At 37.8% G+C, this 25,541-nt stretch overlaps 1 protein-coding gene across 1 annotated transcript in view; it reads left to right on the plus strand.

Moving 5' to 3' along the window:
* Positions 1-1,693: 1,693 nt before the first annotated feature.
* Positions 1,694-25,541, plus strand: part of LOC308655514 (guanylate-binding protein 7-like) — a gene marked incomplete at both ends in the record, with an annotated part of 58,456 nt that continues 34,608 nt past the window's right edge. The window contains 13 exon segments of the mRNA XM_081305601.1: positions 1,694-1,883; positions 3,241-3,368; positions 6,151-6,260; positions 6,467-6,578; positions 6,582-6,663; positions 7,934-8,176; positions 9,043-9,109; positions 9,111-9,321; positions 10,519-10,725; positions 13,240-13,342; positions 14,143-14,336; positions 15,131-15,313; positions 16,584-16,708. Coding sequence (XP_081161727.1) covers positions 1,694-1,883; positions 3,241-3,368; positions 6,151-6,260; positions 6,467-6,578; positions 6,582-6,663; positions 7,934-8,176; positions 9,043-9,109; positions 9,111-9,321; positions 10,519-10,725; positions 13,240-13,342; positions 14,143-14,336; positions 15,131-15,313; positions 16,584-16,708 — 1,955 coding nt within the window.

Here is a 25,541-nt window from a genome sequence, read left to right on the forward strand (position 1 = left end):
TAAAAGTGTTCTTTCCTCTCCACACCCTCTCCAGTATTTATTAGCATTTGTGTTCTTGATGACTGCCATTCTGAGTGGTATGAGATGAAATCTCAGTGTAGCTTTGATTTGCATTTCCCTAACTGAAAACCATGTTGACCATGTTTTTGTGTATTTGTTGGCCATTTGTATTTCTTCTTTTTAGAAGTGTCTGTTTGGTTTAGTTTTCCATTTATTTGCTTGTTTCCTAATTTATATATTTTGGATATTAATCTTCTGTTGGAAGTTTAGCTAGCAGAGATTTTTTCCTCATTTTTTTTAGGTCTTTTTCTTCACATTCTTGTCTCCTTTTATGGGCAAAAGCTTTTTTTTTACATTTTATGTCATCCCATTAAGTAACACTTCACCTTATTTCCTGAGCTTTAGGGGCCCTATTGAGAATGTCATTGTTTGTGTCTATATGCTGAAGTGTTGACCCTATGTTTCTTCTAGGAGTTACATAGGTTTTAGTCTTATTCTTAGGTCTTTCATGCATTCTTAGTCAATTTCTGTGAAAGGTGAGAGGTAAAGGTATAGTTTCAATCTTACTATGGGTAATCAGTTCTCCAAACACTGTTTGTTAACAAGACTGTCTTTTTTCCAAGGTGTGTTTTTGGCAACTTTGTCAAGGCCCAGATGACTGTATTAGTATGTGTTTGTTTCTGTCTCTTCTAATCTGTACCATTGTTCTATGTAGCTGCTTTTATGCTTGTAAAATGCAGTTGTTTTTTTTTTTACTATAGCTCTGTCATATAATTTAAAGTCAGGTATTATGATGCCTCCAGAATTGCTTTTTTTTTCATTTGCTTACAAATGTTTTGACTATTCTGCTATTCTGGCTCTTTTATTCTTTTTAATTAATTTTAGGACTTTTTTTTCCTAGTTCTGTGTAGAATGTCTTTAGTATTTTGATGGGGATTATATTTAATGTATATATTACTTTGGATAGTATGGCCATTTTCACAATATTAATATAATTAATTAATTATGATTATTATAATTAATATGAAAATTATATTATTATAATTAATATTTTAAAAGTCACTGATTCATGAACATGGGAGTTCTTTTCATCTTCTGAGGTATTCTTCAATTTCTTTCTTCAATGTTCTATAGTTTTCATTGCAGAGGTCTTTCACCTCCTTGGTTAGATTTATTCCAAAGTAGGTTTTTGTTTTCTTTTTCTCCTTTTATTAGATTATTATGAATGGAATTGTTTTCCTGATTTCTTTGTCAGCAGATTTATTGTTGTATATAGGAAATATATTGATTTTTGTATGTACAGATTTTGTAGCCTGCTACTTTGCCAAATGTTTATTAGCTCTAGCAGTCTTTTGATGGTGTGTTTGGATCTTTTAAGTACAGGATTATATTGTCTACAAACAGTGATAATTCGACTTATTCCTTCTTGATTTTTATTCCTTGTATTTTGTTCTCTTGGCAGGCAACATTTTTTGAGTCCTTAGAGGAAATACAAGATAATGTACATAAGTCATCTATACTAGGACTTAACATGCTAGATGATGTTTTTCCTTTTAAAAGCATACAAAATGTAGAAACTTAATGTAAAAATTCCACAGGCAGAGAATTGACATGTAAGTGCCTCGAATAGCCATCAGAGATGACTTCAAGATCCTGGGATTCACTGAGTGGCTTTTCAGAGTTACAGGTGACCATGGCATCTGAATCTACTATGAATACCCCCATTTGTTTAGTGGAAAACTGGAATGAACAGCTGACAGTGAATTCAGAAGCCTTGAGAATTCTTGACAAGATATGTCAACCTGTGGTGGTGGTGTCCACTGTAGGGACATATCGTATGGGGAAATCCTACCTCATGAATCATCTTGCAGGACAGAATCATGGTGAGTGTGGTCCTGGGGCAAGGGCAATTGCTTGGAACCACAAATAGGACAAACTGATTTCACTTTCTCTAGGGTCATATAAAGGAAGAGGCTAATCAATCCTTTCCACTAAGGAAAATGTCTAATTCTTACCAGCATATTTATAACCTCTCACCTATCCAAAATTATCTCATTCTTTGTCCATTAATAAAGAGCTCCTCAACCTTATCAAAATATCTGCTTCACTGTTCTTCCTGATGCCATCCACTCTCACCTTCTCTGGGGCTCTAGCAATCACTCCCTTTCCCTCATCTGAATCCTTTTGTCCAAGCAATATGACCATTTGACATGCAGATATAGTTAAGTTTGTCCTTTAAAAAAATGGATGGGCAGAAGGATGCACAGTAAGATCTGTCTATATCCAATGTCCAAATTGAACTACCAGTCCATTTTTTCTCTATTTATAGCAAATCTTTGATAAATTAGCATACCGCTTTCTTTACTTAGTCTTTCGTAATATGCAAACTATAACAGATTAAAAAGCATAAATATACAACATAGTTAATAAATATAAAGTGAATAATTATGTAATCACTATCCAGATCAGGAAACAAAACCTTACCAACATTCAAAAGCCAAATCATCCTCTCACACACTCTACTCTTGCTTCTAAATAATGATTCTGTGGTTTATTATACATACTACAGAATAACTTAGTTTGGTTTTCTTTTGACTTTTATATAAAACAGACTGTGTTGTGTGTATTCTTGTGTGTCTTTCTTCTTTTGCTCAAGAAGAAGTTTATGTGCATCCTCTGTTTGACACACATATCTGTAATTCATTTGTTTTCAGTACACTGTAGTTAGTATGCTTATGTCTGAGGATACCCCAATTTATTTATCCATTTGTTGTTGATGAGCAGGTTTTATCTTTAATGAATAAGGTATTATTATTATTTCCAGGTTTTATCTTTAATGAATAAGGTAGTTATAAATATTCTCATATTCTCAAATTTATATCTTGGTGCACATGTACAAAAACTTCCCTTGTTGAACAACTAGTTGAACTCAACTTGAAGCCAGAGGACACTGGAGTTTTTTCTGGTCAGATAAAAATACATGGGAAAATACTGGTTGATAGAGTTTACACTAATTCTGTAACATGAAAGAATTTGAGCACTTGAAAGAATGAGGCTAACTGGGGTCACAGAGTGTTTTTGAGAAGGACAGACAACACTTGTATTGATTTATCCTTGTGAAATAGTAGCAAACACTACCTTGCTCAACACTGTACATTCCTACAGATTTAACCCCTGTAACCCCTGGCAGCTTTACCTTTCAGCGGTCACTCTCTGTTGCCTTCTCCTCTTCCCTCACAGGCTTCCATCTGGGTTCCACAGTGAGGGCTGAAACCAAGGGCATCTGGATGTGGTGTGTGCCCCACCCCAGCAAGCCAAACCACACTCTGGTCCTCCTGGACACTGAGGGCCTGGGTGATATGGAAAAGGTGAGGCAGAGAATGTGCTGTACTCTTTATTCATGTGCCATTCAATTGGTCACCTCAGTCCGACATCTGAGATATATTCTTGTACATGCAATCCAATTATGAATAATGAGGCTAAATTCCATTTCCTCAAACTTCTCTAGCAACCTAAAATACTTTGGTTGTTTGAGTCATTTTTTATTGTCAAATAACCTGACAAGAACAATTTTAGGAGGGACAGTTTATTTGGGGATTCATGATTTCAGAGGACTTGGTCCATAGATAGCTGGCTCCCTTTGGGGATCAAAGTAAGGCTGCAAATCATGGTGGAAAATTGTGGTGGAGGGAAATGACTCACGTGTTGATCAAGGAAGAGAAAAAGACTCCACTCATCAGATACAAAATATGTACCTCAAAAGTATGCCCTCAGGGACCCACATCCTCCAGGCACACCCTCCCCACCTTCAGTTACCTCTCAGTTAATCCCCTCAGGGCATTGATTCACTGACTGGGTTAAGGCTTCATAATCCAATCGTTTCTCCTCTGAACGTTTTTGCATTGTTTCACACATAAGCTTTTGGGGGACACCTCACATGCAAAAAATAACATTGGTAAATTAGGACAGATCTTCTTATTTTTAACACTGAGATGTGAAATTTAATTTAATAAATACACATCAAACAACTGAAGTCCAAGGCTCCGTGCTAAGTGCTACAAATCTATCAGTCAATAAAGTAAAGACCTAGAATCACCTTTTACAGATAAGAAATATGGAATGAGATCACTACAAGGAAAAGATGCAAAAAGTGGGAAACTGATCCAGCCATGAGAGTTAGGGAAGACTTCCTGAAGAAAGCTCTAATCTGTGGGATCAGTGGGTTTGGTAACGTTAAAAGTAGAGGCCATGAAAATAGGCTTTTGGCGAAGGAATCCATTTAAATAATCTTCAGAAGAATTTCAGCTTCATCATTAAGATTTTAGTCCAGGTCTCTGAGCTCTGGACATGAAATTTTCACTGTCTAAAAGCATGAGCTAGATCCAATAAAATTACAGCAAATGGCAAAATTTTAGGTGTTTTATCTTTACACAATTAGTTGAAATCAGTCTTTTCACCTAATTTATATTAGTCTGAATCTATTGAAAGTAGCAGCCGTAGATCTTTGGCTTCAGTACCGTACATTTAGTAGGGGGTGGGGCAAAGAAGGAAAGCATAGACTTAGAAATTCTGAATTTAAAAATTCAGTTTTGCGTTCTCAGTTGTCCTCTCAGTAGAATACCAGTATAGACGATTGATTTGTAATATGTTGTGGTTTGCATAAAACCGTTTCTTTATATCTAATTACAATTGTCAAGAGACAAAATGTAAAGGTTAACCTGTGGAGTAATACCTGTGAGGAGATGCACAAAGAACAGACACAGACACAAAGGGTACAAGTGACCAGACAGGATGGAGCAGAGTGAAGTGAAGTGGTGAAGAAGAAGTGCAGAAGTGTCCTCTCCTCCCTGCCTGGGGGTTTATTAACTCAAATAACACATATTCTAATTAATATTTCTTTAACCCTGAGTGCTAGCTAACTGAGATAAGGTCCAGGTTAGAATAAACAGGGGGCCCCTATTCTCTAGGGGCATTACCATGGAGACCAGATAATGCCTGCATAGTTATCTTATTACCTCAGAAGGAGGAGGCTGGGCATCCCAGGTCTGGGAAACAGGGTAAACTTGTGAAGGACAATGCTTTGGCAGCCAGGCATCCTCTGCTTTTGCACAGGAGTTTCCCAGTAGCTAGGTATCTCTGTGTCTTTGCACAGGAACTTCCTAGTCACCAGCATGCCACCATCACAAAGTTTGTAAACATCAATCCCAAACACAGAATTCCCACAACAAAACAACAGAACATAAGCCAATGGCAGCAGAACTACTATACAACTGGTAACGGGATTTTAGTAGCATCTGGATCTATTTCAAAGCCTTTTAAGTCTTGCCATTAATCTCATTTAGGTCTCTGTTTTCACTCTGGCCTGCACACTCACTGCTTCAGTGAAATAAAAGAACTCTGTGCTCTAACAACTGAGGCTTGCTGCTGCTGGTCCTTCCACTTGCTGGACCCCTGCAAATTCCACAATTCCATATTCTATCAGCTCTTCAAAACTCAGCTAATGACTTCTTATTCTGAATTCTCAGAGCAATTATTCACATTCATGGACCTCCCCACCCCACGTTTCTTTTATTTCTCCTTCCTTCCTTCCTTCCTTCATTCCTTTCTTTCTCCCTGCCCCCCCCTTCTTTAAAATAATTTTGATTCCCTCTCCTCACAGATTATCATTTGGTCTGTGTTTATATGTGTAATGTGTATCTGCGCCTCTATAAAGTGACATTCATGTGAGCAGAGACTGTCAGAACTTTGTATCTACAAAACCAAATGCAGGGTGTAGCATTTTGTCAGATGTCAAAAAAAGTGTTGTTCAACTTAATTGAAATGTGATTACATCCTCACTACAGCCATAATGAAGATGAAATTTGTAGGGAGTTATTGCCCAGTTATTATGAGACACCTACTATGTCTTGGGTATTTTATTAACTATTTTATGCACATTGAGAATAACTTTCATTTGTCTTCATAGCTACACAAACTAATATTCTGAGAGAGACAAATATCAATATCAATAATGGGATTTAAATTTAGCATTATCTTAAAATTTTGTTATTTCACCTATATTCAAAAAGAGTAAAAGAAAGAATGAATAACTTTAAATGAATGAATGAATGATGAGTGGACTTCTAAGTCCTTTTCTCGTGTGCTTCCTAGGGTGACCCTAAGAATGACTCCTGGATCTTTGTCCTGGCAGTGCTTCTTAGCAGCACCTTTGTCTACAAGAGCATGGGCACTATTGACCACCAAGCCCTGGAGCAGCTACAGTATCCTTCCAAGAACCAATCAGTCATGTCTTATCGAGGGAGGTTAAGAGAATAGCCACTGAGACTGACTGTTCCTTCTCTCTTCTAACTTGATTGTCTTGGTTGAGTAAGAGTAGACCCTGAGGGAAAAAAAAAAAAGGAATGTACATAAAACTTATTGCTAAGTGATCTGGAAATTGTTTCTCATTCCTTAGCTAGGATCCCAGCTATGTGACTGAACTAATGCAACTAATCAGGGCAAAATCTGACCCCACACCAGATGAAGTAGAGGACTCCTCTGAGTTTGTAAGTTTCTTTCCAGACTTTGTTTGGACTGTTTGAGATTTCACACTGGAACTGAAGTTGGATGGACACCCCATCACAGAAGAGGAGTACCTGGAGAACGCCTTGAAGATGATTTCAGGTATCCAAGGGTGGCCTTGGTGCGGGGAGTTTCAATTAGGAGGTGGGATCAACTAAGCCCTGTCTGTCAGTGCTCAATATAACTGTTTATTTGAGACTGGAATTGAGGCTCTTGTTAATGGTGATGATGATCGACAGGGGTCCATGATTTTCATATTTATTTTTTAATAATCTTCAGAGGCTAAGATTTAGATTTACTAAAGAAATTTAGGGCTCAGTGTTGTACCCAATAATTTTAGAACAATCAGAACCATGAAAAATTGTGAGGATTACACTCAATGCCATCACTTTTAAGGCTCATATATTTGTTACTTATGAAGTCTAACTGCTCCTTGTATTTTGAGGAAAAGAGTTTATCAACCTAGAAATAAGTAAACCTGGAATCACAGGAAATGTAAGGACCTACTTTAAAAGATATTTCACCCATTATTCCAAAGTATATAGTAACATTCTTCAGAGAAAAGATGTTTCTATAATAAATCGTTCATGGGGGGGCGGAACCCAGTGATACTGTCTAAGTCTTCATTTTACCTTTTTGACAACATCACCTTATTTATCCCACAAACTTACATTGTGTCATGTTACTATTTAGCAGAGTAGATAAGTACTGTTTATAAATTCTTTGAATTAACATTTATTTTGCATAGCTGATTTATGCCACAGCATCTCTATGAGACAAAGTCAAATCCAAAATAATACAACTTCAAGAAGTACACATCACATTGAAATGCACTTTGGAGTTTTCTGTGGAAGGAAATTCTAGACATAATTATGGTGTGTGAATTTGAGGCTTTGATTTTGAAGCATTTTCTCTACTGTTCTGGGTTCATCTGTCCTCTTCATGTTACTTTTCCCAGCAACATCTTGTCCTTATCTCTAGCATTACCTTAGTGAAGAGCCCACATCTTATTTATGACATGGGACTGCAATATCAGAAAAGTCTTTCTGATAATTTTTGTGATTAATCAGTCGTTTCAATCTTTTAATAATTAATTTATCTGTCATGATGCAAAGGGTAAGGAGACGATTTATAGGTTTCTCCACCCATGATGAGTATCTGTCTCCCCTTCCTCTCCAAAAGTACTTCCTTGACTCTCAGTTCTGACAAAAAAGAAAAAAAAATGATGTTCAAGTTAACTTAACACTGCTTCTTTATGATTGAATGAAGGAAGATCAGTGGCTTGGGAGCTGCAGTTAGGCAAAGGTTCTTAGAAAAGTCCTCAATCCCTTTTCCTACAGGCTTGTCTACTCAATGAGTGTTCTTTTTACAGGAAAGAGTGAAAAAATCCAAAATTCCAACAGGTCTAGAGAGTGTATCAGATGTTTCTTTCCAAAACAAAAGTGCTTTGTCTTCAACTTGCCTAAGAGTGACAGAAGCCTTTATCACAATGATAAAGTTCCACAAAACCAGCTGAAAAGAAATTTTCATGTGCAATCAAAAAATTTCTGTTCCTATGTCTTCACCAAGGCAAAGACCAAGACCCTGAGAGGGGGAATCATTGTCACTGGAAATCGTGAGTTTCTGCTGTCCCAGTGCGTGTCTCTGGGGGATTCAGTATGTATGATAACACTGTGATTCTTTTGTGAGTTTGTCAGTAATTCTGTTTGCTTTTGTAAGAAATGTGGAGAAGCAGGCATTCATGCCACACACAGAAATGCATTTTCCTTAAAGTTTTCATACCTGAGGACTTGTTGAAGCTTAACACATCTCACAAAATTAGTATACTAAGGATACCATCAGAAGCTACTACTAAGGAGAGAAAATCTGCAAGTTGAGGGAAAGTCACATAGGATTAAATGTTTCTCAATGAGAGTATACAATATATTTTATGAATTGAAAGTAGTGAGAACAGAACTAGCAGGTCATGAGTCCCAGGCCAGCTCATTGTGTTTGAAAAACAAAGCTAAACAGTACTGGCTTCAGGAGCATGTGGTCTATGCAATCCTGCAGTCCCTATGTGCAGATGGGACTATGTTTGTTTCAAAACTCTACATTGCTTTTTGTAAAATTCTGATGATATTTATTATAAGAAAACTTGCATTTTAATTTTAGATCAAGACTCACAAATTGTGTCATTTACTTCCTCTAATAATTTTTTTTTATTTTAAATAGAGAAGTATTTTTCTATAAGACACTAAACAGTTATTGGTTGCAATCAGTAATTGTGTAATGGGGTGAATGTGAGAACTCTAAAAGAAGGAATATATAGGAAAAACAAGGTTATTAAATAGTGATTGATTCATGGAGGACAGGACAAAGGAAGAACAGAACCTATAGTAGAAGAAGAGGAAGTAGAGTTTTTGTGTTTTGTGTTTCTTTGTGTACTTAAAGCTTGTAAAAATGATGAGTAAGATTTTTCATATACTCCATGTCGCTTAGGGTTGGGGACTCTAGTGGAACCATATGTAAATGCCATCAACAAAGGAACCATGCTTTGCTTGGAAAACAGTGACCACTATGGCCCAGCATGAGAACTCAGCAGCCCTGCAGAAGACAGCCCACCACTACAGTGAGCAGATGGCCCAGCGGGTGCAGTTCCCCACAGACACACTCCAGGAGCTGCTGGAGGTGCACGCAGCCTGTGAGAAGGAAGCCATGGCAGTCTTCATGGAGCACTCCTTCAAGGACTACAAGCAGGAGTTCCAGAAGAAGCTGGTGGTAATTGTCTTTTTATTCATCCTCCCTGATTCCTCTCCTTCTGGAATGAGACTTGGACTCCATTCTTTAGATTCCAGAGTTTGCATCATTCTCATCATAGAAAGAACTGGTTTTGTTGTTTTTTTGTTTTTGTGGGCAACTGAGCTCTTCAGGATACTGTGCATCCTTTCTCTAAAAGATGGCACTGAATTTATATTGCTGCAAAACAAATTATCAAGCAATTAGCAGCTTAAATCGAAATGAAAGTGTTAGCTCACAGTCAGATGTCTGCACAGGGTGTGTGAGTGCTCTGCTCAGCGCGCCACCCACTTAAAATAAGGACTCAAATTGCCTTAATTCTCACCGTGGTGCTCTGAGGAAGCCCTCTCCACTTTGAAACAAGCAAGCACCCTTCAAAACCTTCTCTAGCCTCTCTGATTTCCTCTTATGCCACAGTAGGAGAAAACTGCTTTTAAAAGTTTGTGTGATTAGATGAGGTCCTATGGAGTACTCTCCATTTTTTTTAAAGTCAACCTGTGCTATGTAACACATTAGAATCACAGAATTAATATCCATCATATTCATAGGCCCAGGGACAAAGAAGGGTGTGGACACCAAGGGAGGAAACTCTCAGAGACTGCCTAATTCTGCTGACAAAAGGCACCTTCACTTGAAGTTTGACTTTTAGTCCATCTGGAACTGACAGAACACCGACAAAAATCTCTTAGGAAATCTAGTGGATTGTAATTTACAAGTATAAACAATCAAAAAATTCTTTCCTGAATCCTCACACGTTTAAACCCTCACTGAAATAATTTATGAAGGGTTCAAAATTCTGTTCAGAATATACTCAACTCATCCCTTGGAGAATTATGTCCATGTACATAATTTCAACCACAGCAATCCATATTCCCTGAAAAATTTACTTCTAGTCCAAATTTATTTTTTATTAGTTATTTTACTGTTTGTGTCTTCATTAATATTATAGCTGAATAAGCCAACAAGTTTATATCTTCCAACTCCATCATTTTACAGAGATTGGAGTTAACCCTAAGGAAGTTAAGATAATTTTCCGTTGCACAGAGAATTGACCAGACCTGGGACTGAAGCACGTCTCCCAACTCCTTTCCATATCCCAGACCACTCTGAGGCTGTCAGATGGCTTCTTCCCAGGGGATCTCAGTTGGATCACTTTATTCCCCTACATTTCCCTTCCAGGACACCATAGAGAGAAAGAAGGAAGCTCTCTTGCTGTGGAATGAGGAGGAATCTTCTGAATACTGCCAGGATTGGCTGATGTGGCATTTAGAGCCCCTAATGCTAAGCATTTCAAGAGAAGAGTTCTCTGTTCCTGGAGGCCACAATTTCTACTCAGGAGCAAAGAAGGCAATAGAGCAGCACTACAGGCAAGTGCCCAGAAAAGGAGTAAACATAAGAAAGGAATAAGGGCATTTGGGGGGACGGCCAACAGAGTGTGGTCAGAGGGTCTGTGTTGTTCCCTCACAAACTCTAAGCTCATAGTACCATTTGTGAAACTAAGGCAGAGAATGGCAATATGTTGACATTTATATCATTTTGTATTCACTATTCATTAGACACCCTTCAATAAACTGAAAATAGTTCTTCCCAGAGAGGATTTAGAACAAGGAATTCTGGTGAAACCAATCATTTCTTTTATTTACTCAGAATGATAGTTTTTTTAGGCCAAGTAAGAAGATACAATAGGAAGGGAATAACTTTGTTCTCATAAAATGTATCATACTTCAAGTGGGTAAAGTAATATTCAATAGGATATGGTGTATTAACACTAAATTTTAACGGTAATTGGGTGTGTGCTGATAGTAACATTGAGGATGATGATGACCATTTGTTAACAGACATTGAAGATTCACTTCCTATACCAGGTATAGTTTCAGGTCATTTTCTTGCAATACCAATTTAATTCTGGTATTAAATTGGTCATGGAAACTAGGTGCTACTGTCTTCCACATTTATGCAGTAAAGAAATGTAGAGCATGAGGATCTAGTAAGTGGCTGAAGATCATACAGCCAGCCAGTGACACAGCTGATAGGGCAGCCTTTAGAAACTCAGAATTCTTTTCTTCTTTTGAAATCCTCCAGCTGTTTTCCATGATGGCTGCAGCACTTCACATCCCCCCAGCTGTTCTACAAGGCTCCCTTTTCTCCACATCCTCAGTAACTTCTGTTGTCCTTTGGCTTATTAATAATAACCACCCTCACAGGTATGCTGTGATCTCATTGTGGTTTTTACTTGTGTCTCACTGGTATTAGTGATGTTGAGCACTTTTACAACTATCTGTTTGACATTTTTTTTTTGATGTTACAAGATTACATCTTTTTTTTATTGGTTGTTCACAACATTACAAAGCTCTTGACATATCATATTTCATACATTAGATTGAAGTGGGTTATGAACCCCCAATTTTACCCCAAATGCAGATTGCAGAATCACGTCGGTTACACATCCACAATTTTACATAATGCCCTATTAGTAATTGTTGTATTCTGCTACCTTTCCTATCCCCTACTATCCCCCCTCCCTCTGTTTGACATTTGAATTTCTTCTTTTGAAAAATGTCTGTTCAGATTCTTTCCCCACTTTTTAATGAAGTCATGTATTTAAAAAAATCTGTTGTGTTGTAGGAATATCTAAAATACTTTGTAATTAACCTCTTATCATATGAATAGTTTGCAAATATTTTCTCCCATTCCTTACATTGTACCTTTCATTTTGTTGATAGTTTCTGGGCTGTGAAGAAACTTTATATTGATGCATAGGCCCTTATTTATTTTTGCTTTTGTTGCCTGTGCCTTTTGGTTTAAATGCACAAAATCATTGAGAAGGCAAATGTCAGTGGGTATTTCACCTAAGTTTTCTTCTAGGCATTTTACAGTTGTAGGTCTCATGTTAAATCTTTCATTCATATTAGTTAATTTTCATATAAGGTATGACAGTGGTCCAATTCCATTCTTTCCTACCTCTTTATTCTATTCTACTGGTGTTTGTGTTGATTTTTATGCCAGTACCATGCAGTTGTGATTATTAAATAATACAATTATATATGTCATATATGTGACAGAATATTATTCAGTCTTTAAAAAAAAAGCCCTACCAATGATGACAACATGGATTACCCTGAGAATATTGCACTAAAGGAAATGAGCCAGACAGAAAGACAAATGCTTTTTAGTTCACATTCAGTGGCACCATAACATGCAGCTATAGATGAATAAGTCCTGCCCACCTGATGTACAAATGTGACTGTAGACAAAATAATCTGTTGTGTACCTGAATGTTACTAAGAGTAGACCTCATCATTCTCATGAATATAGAAAAATGTAACTGTGATGTAATCAATATGAAAATTGGCTTGATTGTAGGAACCATATATCAATGCAGACATATATTAAACATCATGTTGTACACCTGCAATGTATACGATTTTTATTTGTTAATCTCAACAAAGATGAAAAGAAACTCAGAAGGCAGCCTAGAAAAGTTTCATGGTATAGGTTGGGAGATACCAGTCAAGGAAACTGTAGATGTGATCCTAGTTAAGAAACCCTAGATGAGATAGAGAAAAAGGATGTGCACATACCACAAACAAAGGACAGGATATATTTCTGGACCTGCTCCTTCATCTGACTAGGGCTGCAACCTGGGGTGGCAGGTGGGGAGCATTCATGAGAGAGGAGGCTACAAAGCTAGGATGGAGGCTGCTATACAAGGTTTTCATGTCTTAGCAAAGAGCATCAACTTCCGTTGTTACATGGAAGGAAAGAAATCTCTATGGGATCATAACTAAGAAGGATGCAGATTTTAAAGTCAGTTTTATGATTTTATGGAATAATACCATCCTCATCTGAATACCAGATCTTTGATACCTAAAGTGTTTTTGTTTGTTCTTGGTTCCCCAGGCAAAGGAAGTCCTCCAGAGCTTCCTACACTCTCTGTCTGCTTTAGAAAAATCCATCCTGCAGTCAGATAAAGCCCTCACTGATGGGCAGAAGGCCAAAAGAGGTACAGGGGAGATCATAGCTTTCAGAGGATGGGAAGGTTCCTGCACAGACCTTGACTGACTGGACAAGAAAACCTTCCTAAAACCAGAAGCTTCTTCCTGCTATTGAGCACAGGCTCTGCTAAATCTGAGAGCAAGAGAGGAGTCCAGCAAATAGTTTTCCATCACATTTGCAAACATACTTGTGGGAAGCCATTCTTGCACTTAATTGGGCACCTCCCGGATTGGCTGAACTGTGTCGGAGCTTTCCCCACCCTCTCCTGGTGCGAGAGCCTGTCCTTGTGGGGGTGTGACTGACCACTAACCCTGAGGCCAATCACTGACCCTGACCTTGAAATGCTGCCCCCCTTGACCTTCATTGGATGGAATTTTCTCCTGAATTTCTTGTTCCCCAATAAAAGGCCACTCCCTGGCGTGCTCTCTCTCTCTCTCTCTCTCTCTCTCTCTCTCTCTCTCTCTCTCTCTCTCTCTCTCCTGCTAGCCCTGAGTAAGACTTGCTGCCATACCAGGTGGTTTGAGGTGTGAGCCAGAGAGGTGAGAGCCGTTTCAGACCTGGTCATAGAAAAGGTATTTGAGTCTGTGTGTTTTATTTTGATCTCACTAGTTAACTTTTATGCCACGAACCTCTTTAATGAAACCAGTGCGCTGGTCGCATGGTGGAACATACTCTTGCTGTTGTGGCTATTGGGCAAATTGAGAGATTCCCCTCTTGCCTGTTCTGAAATCACCTTGGTGTGCTAACCTAGGAGGCTAGAATGCAAGCCTGTTGTTTCTTCTCTCTTCTAAAATCTTTGTGGAGCAGAGGAGCGGGCCAAGAAGGAGGCAGCTGAGAAGGAACAGGAGCTGCTAAAACAGCAGCAGAAGGAGCAGCAGGAAAGGATGGAGGCCCAAGAGAGGAGCTTCCGGGAAAATGTGGAACAGCTTAAGGAGAAGATGGAGAGAGAAAGAGAGAACATTCTGAGAGAGCAGGAAAGGGTGCTGGAGCACAAGCTGAAGGTGAGACTCTACAGGGCCTGGCAGGATGTGACAGACACTGCCTGTTTCCTCAGGATGGGATGGGACAAAATGTTAGATACAGACAGCATTCCAAAGGGACACTCAGAAGGTAAATGTTTCACTGACACAGACACCTCAAGTGCACCTGGATCCTAATGAAGCCTATGAATCTAAGAGACTTCAACACTGTGTATAGATAGACTTTGGAGGTAACCCCCTGGTGGAGGATTACTCTTTGTTGAGATTATGTGCCCCAATTGAGGAGGATTCTGGCACAATCATCCAAGAGCCCTGAAACAGATCCTTCTGGTCTGTATGAATCAGATTTGGCCTCATATAAAATTAGGACAGTGAAAGATCAGAAATTGCTCCACTTGCTTCCATGTCTTCCTGATTCTTCTATACAAGTAGAGTACAACAAACCTGTCTCACGACCAGGAGCTTGATGACCAGTGTTCTGTACAAGGGCAGCATTTCCCATGACTGTTAGAGGGTCACAGCCATGCCACCTTGGTGGATGTGAGAATCAATCAGAATTCAACCTCATTCTCCCCGACACAGCATCCTTTGTGCTGGGATACAATTCCTCCCCACCTCCAGTGAGTGTGAGGAAATCTCACAAGTGTGTAAGCCCTGGGTACTCCCCCTCTTCAGGTCAAAGGTCTGGAAATATCAAAGAATATTCTAAGGAGTAGAGAAATAGACACACGTGTTAACTGCTGAACTTGTTAAATCCGGAACTCTGACAGTTAATAACCAGGGATTCTCAAAAGTGGACTCTTCCTCTCTTATAGGTCCAAGAAGAACTGCTTACTGAGGGATTTAGAGAGAAGTCTGAGGCATTAACTAAAGAGATAAATCAACTAAAAGAAGAGATTGAAAGATCTGAAGAGGAAAATAAATTGAGTATTTCAAAGATTCTCTACATTGCAGCTGGCATTGGTTTCCTTATAGAAAACCTTAAGTATGGTAAATCAGTAGGTTCAATATTGAGTGCCATGCGCAAGTTTTAGTGAATAACCTAAGGATTCTTGATAGGAAATTAGAAAATGAGGCATCTTTTATTTAACTAGCTACATTTGAAGGTGCTTGAGTAATATCAATTTTATTCCAGAAAAGTTTAAATATAAAAAGCTATTATCAAAGATTATCAGAGCCTACCCCCAAGAGAAACAAACTTTATTGAATTAAAGAAATGAGAAATGATAAGACAATATGATATAATTTCTAGAAAAGACTTAAGTAAAGCAAAAAGATAAATAGCAATGTGAAGAAAATATTTGAAATTCATATTTGAGTCATGGAGATATCTAAGTTGTGATGAGCTCTGTGGGACGTGACTAACAATTGCATTATTTAAGCAGAAAGAAACATGAGAAAAATTTTAAATTACCTAATAAAAACAGTATGCAAAATAAAACTGTAAAGTCCATAGTTTTGCCTTCTTTTGGTAGTGAAGAAAAGTTTTAATAATATACATCAAAAATTAAAATGCACATACCTCTGTCTAGCAATTCTAAATATAGGAAATTTTCTTATGGATCTCTTCACCAAATTGAAAACTATAATTGTAGTGGTTTACTCATTTCAAGGTCATAATAATTACAAAAAGCTGGAAGCAACTTAAAGTTTCTCTGTGAGGTATGCACAAGGTAAATTATAGGACATATTTTCAGAATAATGCTCTATAATCATTTTAAATAATGGGGGACTTGTTTATGTGTAGGGGAATATCTTTAAGTTGTATTATGAATAAAAGAAAAATGTAGAAAGTGTGAATACTTACTAGTATTTAATTTATAAAATAATGAATATGTACAGATGTTATAACCTACCTGTGGAAAATACAAAATAAACCAGTACACATGTCACAATAGAAAGGCAGAGGAGAGGAAGATGGCGGAATACAGGAAGTCCTGTTTCTGGCTGCTCTGTGGTGTGAAGTTGGGAGAGCAGATGGGCAGCTTCTCCACGGGGTTTCACCTAGATGGAGTACAGCATCTTAGAGAGTGTGGGAGGACCACCTACACAGTGGATTTTTGCAGAATTAACCAGTGCTGCGACCACCCACACAGAAATCAGAGCCTCTGGGCCTGAGTAGGTCTCTGAACTTGGGACCCAAAGCCTGCAGTTCTAGTTCAGGCACTGCTCACAGGTGGCTTAGTGAAAATACCTATAGGCACCTCTGCAGAAGTCCAGACTGTGCGCTGCTCCCATGTAGGTCATGTGTTTGTTGCCTGTCTACAGCATAAGGCCATTGCCCAGCTCCCACCACCTCACCAGACACCCTGGCACTGGAGGCAGACCGACTTGGAAAACCGTCCTGGCCATTTTTTGGTGGGCATGGCTGTCTCGGATTGCCATTTGAGCAGGTACCCGATTTCTAGTCCCCTCCACCTGCAGCAGTCATAACTCGACACAGTGGCCACCCAACACAAAAACAGCTCTCAGTTGCACAGGAGTGTAGTGTGAACAGGGTGCCATCCCCCTGGAATGAGCTTGAGGATGAGAGGTCCCACAGTTGGGACCTGATAAGTAAGAGAAGGGGGGAGACGAAGGTCTGGAGCATAACAGAGAGACAAGGATCTGGGAAATCTCTGGGCAAGAGAGGGAGAGGATACCAAGGGCTCAAGTCAGATGAGTGGTTGCAGAGAAAGACCTGTGAGGTGCTATTTCCCTGCTGGGACTGGTGGGCAGCACTCCCTGCTTCCAGACACTCCACACCAGGTCCAGTCTTCACACCCTGGTTACCTATATCATCCTGAGGGCAGAGACACCTACTGGATGGGAAGAAAAAGAAATAGATCCTAGGAGTGTTTTTTTTCTTCTTCTTCTTTCTCTTTTACCTTTCTATCCTCTGGCCCTTACATCCCCAACATATGTGAAACCAAGAACTTTGCATGAAATAGAACTTTGAGGACGAATCACCTGAATAATATAATATAGAGGAATTGCATAAGCCTTTTTTTCTTTTCTTCTCTCTTTTTTCTTTCTTTCTTTCCCTTTCTTCTCTTTTTTTCTCTTCACCCTCCAAATTTTACTGTTTTACATCCTGTATTTTTAAATACATATGTGTGTTTGTTTTGTGTACTCTACTGTCTTTCCACATAATTGTCTACCCAAAATTACTTCCTATCTATTCTCCTGCTACTAACCCTCTTCACTAGATTTCTTCTTCTCATTTCCTAAGATATATTAACTCTATATCCTCACATCTTTTCCTCTCAGCATATCATCCTATGCCTGACCCACAGTTCATTGTCCACCACCAGAATCTATAACCTTTTATGAAACTACTGATTATATTTCAAATAATAAATAAATCCAACATTTCTGGACATTGAGACTAATAAATATCTTAAGAAAAATAATTTGTTTATAGGTGATGTATTGTTGATATAGGGATCTGTTAACATTGTCCTTTCCCACAAAGGAGAGATCTTGGAACCCACAAGAACACTACAAATCTATAGAGCAAAAACAATTACACACCAGATTCACAGAGCTAGAAAGGAAGACACATGAGTAACATAAAAAGATAAGGGAAGAAAGTACCACAAACAAATCAAGACAACACATCATTAGAAGAATTGGCAGCTATAGCAGAAAAAAATTACAGAGAAAAATTTCAGGATATACATGGGTAAAATGTTTTGGGATCTCAAAGAAGACATAATAGACCAATACAGGCAGTGGAAGATCACTTCAACATTGAGCTACATAAACAAATCCAAGAAGCAAAATATCACCTCAACAAGGAGATAGAGATTCTAAAAAAAGAAAAAAGAAATCCTTGAAATGAAAGAAATAATAAGCCAAATTAAAAACTCAAATGAAAGCATACCAACATAGTAGACCACTTGAAAGTTAGGATACCAGACAACGAAGATCAAATAAATCATCTTGAAAAGAACATAGACCACGCAGCAAAAATGATAAGAAACCACAAGCAGAACATTCAAGAAATATGGGATAGCATAAAAAGACCAAGTTTAAGAGTTATTGGGATAGAGAATGGCATAGAGGTTCAAACCAAAGGAATGAACGATCTATTCAATGAAATAATATTAGAAAATTTTCCAAACATGAAGAATGAATTGTAAATCCAAATTCAAGAAGCCTACAGGACATCAAATGTACAAAATCACAACAGACCCACACCAAGGCACATTATAATTAAAATGCCAAATATATAGAATAAGGAGAGAATTTTAAAAGCCAAAAGAGAAAGGAATCAGATTACATATAAGGGAAAACCAAATAGGATAACAGTAAATTTTTCAACACAAACTCTGAAAGCTAAAGATCCTGGAACAACATATATCAAGCTCTGAAAGATACTGGGTGCCAAACAAGAATCTTGTATCTAAGCTTTAGATTTGAAGATGAAATAAAAACCTTCCACAATAAACAAAAGTTAAAAGAATTTATAGCTAGAAAATCGGCACTACAAACCATCCTTGGCAAAATATTTCATGAAGAGGAAATGAAAAACAGCAATGAAAATCAGCAGGGGGGGGAGGGGTAGTACACTAAAGGAAAAACTAATCAAAGAGGAAAACCAATTCAAGTAAAATAACAAAAATAAACAAATATGGCTGGAAATACAAACCATGTCTCAATAGTAACCCTAAATGTCAATGGCTTAAACTCACCAATCAAAAGACATAGGCTAGCAGATTGGATAAAAAAAAGACTCAACAATATGCTGCCTCCAGGAGACTCATCTGATAGGAAAAGACATACACAGACTGAAGGTAAAAGGTTGGGAAAAATCATACCACTCAGACTGCAGAAGCAAGTGGGGTTTTCCATACTCATATCAAATAGACATCAAGCCAAGATTAATCAAAAGGGATAAAGATGGACAAACTTTATGAAAACTACCCCATTCACAATAGCCTTACATACTGCTCAAGGGAACCATACACCAACAATACATAACAATCATAAATATATATGCCCCAAACAATGGTGCAGCTATGTTCATCAAACAAACTCTTCTCAAGTTCAAGAGTCAAATTGACCACAACACAATAATCTTGGGTGACTTTAACATGCCTCTCTCACCACTGGATAGATTTTGCAAATAAAAGTTGAATAAAGAAACTATAGAACTCAATAACACAATCACTAACTTAGACTTCACTGACATATATAGAATATTTCAACCTGCATCAAGCAGATACACTTTCTTCCCAGCAGCACATGGATCCTTCTCTAAAATAGACCATATACTATGTCACAAAGCAACTCTTAGCAAATACAAAAAAGTAGAGATACTACCATGCATTTTACCAGATTATAATGGAATGAAGTTGGAAATGAACAACAGAATAAAAAATTTAAAGTCTCCATTACCTGGAGACTAAACAATATGCTACTGAATAAACAATGGGTCACAGTAGACATCAAGGAGGAGATTTGAAAATTCTTAGAGGTAAATGAGAACACAGACACAACATATCAAAATCTGTGGGACACTATGAAAGCAGTACTAAGAAGAAAATTCATTGCATGGAGTTCATTCCTTAAAAAAAGAAAAAGTCAACAAATAAATGACCTCACACTACATCTCAAAGCCCTAGAAAAAGAAGAATAAACCAGCAGCAAAAGCAGTAGATGGCAAGAAATAATTAAAATTAGAGCTGAAATGAATGAAATCAAAACAATTGAAAAACTTGACAAAATGAAAAATTGGTTCTTTGAAAAAATAAATAAAATTGACAGACCCATAACCACACTAATGAAGAGAAGGTGAGAGAGAACTCAAATTACCAGCATACATGATGAAAAAGGTAATATCACAACACACACTACAGAAATACTGAGGATAATTAGAAATTATTTTGAAATCTTATGCTCCAATAAAATAGAAGACATTGAAGGCATCAACAAATTTCTTAACTCATATGATTTGCCCAGATTGAGTCAGGAATATATAGACAATTTAATCAGACCAATATCAAGTGAGGAAATAGAAGAAGCCATTAAAAGTTTGCCAACCAAGAAACGCCCAGGACTAGATGGATACACAGCCGAGTTCTACAAGACCTTTAAAGAAGAACTAATACCAATACTCTTCAATTTATTTTATGAAGTAGAAAAAGAGGCAGTAATTCCAAACTCATTCTATGAGGCCCATATCACCCTGATCCCAAAACCAGGCAAAGACACATCAAAGAAAGAAAACTTCAGACCAATATCTCTAATAAACATAGATGCAAATATTCTCAATAAAATCCTGGCAAATCGAATAAAAAAATATCAAAATATTGTGCACCATGATCAAGTCGGATTCATCCCATGGATGCAAGGTTGGTTCAACATATAGAAATAAATAAATGTAATTTATCATATCAATAGACTTAAAGATAAGAAACAAATGATCATCTCAATAGACACAGAAAAAGCATTTGACAAAATAACCCACCCGTTTATGTTCAAAACAATAGAAAAAAATAGGGAAAACAGGAATATATCTTAACAACATAAAGGCTATCTATGCTAAGCCTCAGGCCAACATCATTCTAAATGGAGAAAAATTAAAGACATTCCCTTTAAAAACTGGAACAAGACAGGGATTCCTCTTTTACCACTTCTATTCAATATAATTCTTGAAACACTGGCCAGAGCAATTAGATAGACGAAAGATATGAAAGGGATGTATATAGGAAAAGATGAAGTTACATTAGCACTATTTGCTGACGATATGATTCTATATCTAGAGGACCAAAAAACTCCACCAGAAAATTTCTAGAACTAGTAAATGAATTCATCAAAGTAGCAGGATATAAAATCAACACCCATAAATCAAAGGCATTTCTGTACTCGTGACAAAGCCTCTGAGAAAGAAATGAGGAAAAACTACCCCAATCATGATAACCTCAAAAAAAAAATAATAAGATACTTGGGAATCAACTTAATGAAAGAGGTGAAAGATCTATACAATGAAAACTATAGAATCCTAAATAAAGAAATTTAAAAAGACTTTAGAGTATGGAACGATCTCCCTTGATCTTGGATAGGCAGAATTAATCTTATCATAATGACCATACTACCAAAAGCACTACAAAGATTTAATGCAATTCCATAAAATCAAAATCCCAATGGCATTCCTCATAGAAACAGAAAAGGCAATCATGAAATTCATCTGGAAAAATAAGAGACCCTGAATAGCTAAGGCAATCCTTAGCAGGAAGAGTGAAGCAGGTGGCATTGCTATACCAGATCTTAAACTGTACTAGAGTAAGAGTAACAAAAACAGCATGATATTGGCACCAAAATAGACTTGTAGACCAATGGTAAAGATTAGAGGACACAGAGACTAATCCACAAAATTACAATTATCTGATATTAGACAGAGGTGCTAGAAACATGCATTGGAGAAAAGATAGCATCTTCAACAAATGGTGCTGGGAAAATTGGAAATCCATATGCAACAAAATGAAATTAAACCCATATCTCTCACCATGTGCAAAACTTAACTGAAAATGGATCAAGGACCTAGGAATTAAACTAGAGACTCTGCGTCTAACAGAAGAAAAAGTAGGCCCTAATCTTCATCATGTGGGATTAGTTCCCAACTTCCTTAATAAGACTCCAATAGCACAAGAATTAAAACCAAGAATCGATAAATGGGATTGAATCAAACTAAAAAGTTTGTTCTCAGCAAAAGAAACAATCTGTAAGGTGAACAGAGAGCATAAATCCTGGGAGCAAATTTTTACCCCTCACACATCTGATAGAACTCTAATCTCTAGGGTATATAAATAACTCAAAAAGCTAAACACTGAAAAAACAAATAACCCAATAAATAAATGGGCCAAGTACCTGAACAGACACTTCTCAAATGAGGATATGCAATTAATCAACAAATACATGAAAAAATGCTCATCATCTCTAACAATTAGAGAAATGCAAATCAAATTTACTCTAAGATATCATCTCACTCCAGTCAGAATGGCAGCTATTATGAAGACAAACAACAATAAGTGTTGGTGAGGATATGGGGGAAAAGGTACACTCATACATTGCTAGTGGGACTGCAAATTGGTACAGCCAATATGGAAATCAGTATGGAGATTACGTAGAAATCTGGGAATGGAACCACCATTTGACCCAGCTATCCCTCTCCTCTAACTATACCCGAAGGACTTAAAAAACAGCATACTACAAGGACACAGCCACATCATGTTTATAGCAGCACAATTTACAATAGCTAAACTGTGAAGCCAACCTAGATGCCCTTCAGTGGATGAATGGATAAAAAAAATGTGGCATATATACACAATGGAATGTTACTCAGTAATAAAAAGAGAATAAAATCATGGCATTTGCAGGTAAATGGATGGCGTTAGAGAAGATAATGCTAAGTGAAGTTAGCCAATCCTCAGAAAACAAATGCCAAATGTTTCCTCTGATATAAGGAGGCTGACTAATAGTGGGGTAGGGAGGGGAAGCATGAGAGGAATAGATGAATTATAGATAGGGAAGAGGGGTGGGAGGGGAAGGGAGGGGATGGGGAATAAGTAAGGATAGTGGAATGTAATGGACATCATTATCCAAAGTACATGTATGAAGACACAAATTGGTTATCAACCTACTTTATATACAAACAGAGATATGAAAAATTGTGGTATATATGTGTAATAAGAATTGTAATGCATTCCGCTGTTGTGTATTTAAAAAAATAAAATCTATTAAATAAATAAAAAAGGAAGGTACCTGTATAGTTGAGGTGAAAGAAGAGAGAATGACTAACTTTACACTATATATTCTTTCATGACTTTAGCACTTCATATGGATTTGTTATATTCAAAGAAATGTGAATACAATTACCAAAATTTAAATGAAATAATATGTGCCTGGGAAAATCCCAGCACAGAATGAAAATGTTTAATACTACTAGAAATAGCAAAAGTCAGCTCAACTAGAAAAGTCTGCTCCTGACAACAGGGGACTAGAGAGCACAAGACATCCTGATATTTTGTTTTTCATTATGACCTTTCAATATGTGACCAGTATATGTTCAGATAAAAGTCTTCTGCGATATTGACTTGATATTAATAAATCATATTAATAAAGAAGAGAATTTTTTCATTAAAGTCAACTTAACATTTATAGTAATTCTTCTTTTTTTTTCTTGTGCTGCTGGGGATTGAACTAATGGTCTTGCATGCCAGGCAAGTACTCTATCAACTGAGCCAAATCCCCAAGCCAACATGTTAGTAATTCTTTCCAGGTGTCTAGTGCTTCAGACTTACAGCCAGAATGAACTCAAAGTAATTCTATACAAGCTGGGCATGCTCTCGTGACTCTGGACCTTTACAGATACACAGAGGCTTCCTCGTCAGCCCAGCTTCCTCACCTCATCCTTTATTTGCCTACCTATGCTACTCCTTGATGCTTCCTATCTCTGACTTCCTGAGACAGGACGGGGCATGCCTCTTCTGTGCTGCCACTGTGCCATGAAGTCACTCCTACCCTAGAACTTATTTTTGTATAATTGTGACATGGAAAAATGCCTTTGTGCTTCTGTCTATCACCTCTTGATCTCAGGTACATGGTCTTCTTCACCACCCGATCTTTAGTTCCAAGTACAAAGCCCATAAGTACCAAGTGTGGACGGTTTAAACACATGAGATGCCCTTCAGTAGGGCCCCAGTTGACCGTGTCTCCAGCACATTTCTCAATTTCTAGGGCTCTCCAAATAAAGGAAATATTTGAGGAACTTGTGCAGAAGGGACTCACTGCAACAGAGGGGACCTACCTGTACAGTGAAATGAAACTGCTGCCTATTATCTCTGCAGGACTAGACACCCCATGTCCCTAAGATCCTCAAGCTTTTTACTCATAGTCAATACCCAGGGATGAAGTCACTGCTTTAATTCCTAGCAAAAATATGATTTTAATATAATAGTCAAAGTGCCCTAATCACACAAACTTCACTTCTGCCCTATTCTTTCTATCAGTCCAGGTTGGTTCTACTGAAATAAAACCAGGCATTTTATATGAAGATAAAAATCTCACTGAAAATAATACCCACAGGCTGTGGAATATTATTATATGGAATCTGCATATTGTCCACAGAACCAGGAGACAGCAGCATTGTAAATAGTCTGTATTTCATCCTTCCCATTAAGGTCCTTAGAGCACACCTGTGCTATCTTGGGTCTTAAAGTAATGGTCAGTCACCTTCAGTTTGCCCAACTAAAACATATAAACTGAGGCTTCTTCCACTGGCATGGAAGAGCTGCAGAGCCAGTCCCCAAGGGCTTGCTGATCTCTCTAAGGAATGCCCTGAACACTGCACATTGGAATGGTCTGATGAAGAACAATGAGGGGGCAGGCAAAAGCTCTAGTGCCCCATCACGTCTCCCCAACTCACATGACCAGCAATTCAATATGAAACTCTCAACAAAGAAATGTTGGCATATAATTATAGCTATTTTTATATAAGGATGGGGTCAGAAGTGAGGTAAAAAAAATGGTAAAAGAAGAGTAAAAAGACTTTCCCACCCACCCAGTTTAAATCTTAGATATAAGTTGTCATCTCTTGGATTAACGTTTATGGACACCCAAAAGAAGTTTGTAGGCAGAAGGCCCCTCGCATACTTGAAAAGAAACTATTTCAAGCACTTCTCAACAATTTTGTAGGAAGACAACTGCACACCACATGTCTACAATGGTATTTGGCCAATTCCAAAACATCTTGTGCGTTTTACCAGATTGTGTCTATATCCTACCCTGCCACCTTCTCACCTGTTGGGCTGAATTTGAGCAATTTCCAATAATTGGTGACTTCAAGAATCTTTTCTCTGTTGGAGTTGAAATTAGGGTTGGGAATGTGTTTGGAATGCAAAGAAAAACTGAGCAGATCTCTGAATACTAGCAGTGGAAATAACATAAGGAATCAGGAAAGCTGAGACAGTTGCATGGTCTCCTTGTGGCCTCCTCAGTAGGAGATTACATTCTATCACACAAGCAAATGTCCCTCAGAGGGAGGAAGTAAGACCATGTAACCAAGCTGCCTGCATCCCACTGACAGGCCTATGTGAAGCAAGGTCTCTTCCAGGGGGAATTTGGAGAAGTTCTGAGGAAGGTTTTCTAGCCTTTTAATTACACCAAAAGCAGCATCCTCTGTGGAGTGAGGGGTCCCCTTCAGTCCCTGGAACATGGCACAAGTGCAGTGGGCTTCTAGGA

This window comes from Spermophilus citellus, assembly GCF_964194105.1.
Source record: "Spermophilus citellus genome assembly, chromosome: 9".
NCBI classification, from domain to species: Eukaryota; Metazoa; Chordata; class Mammalia; order Rodentia; family Sciuridae; genus Spermophilus; species Spermophilus citellus.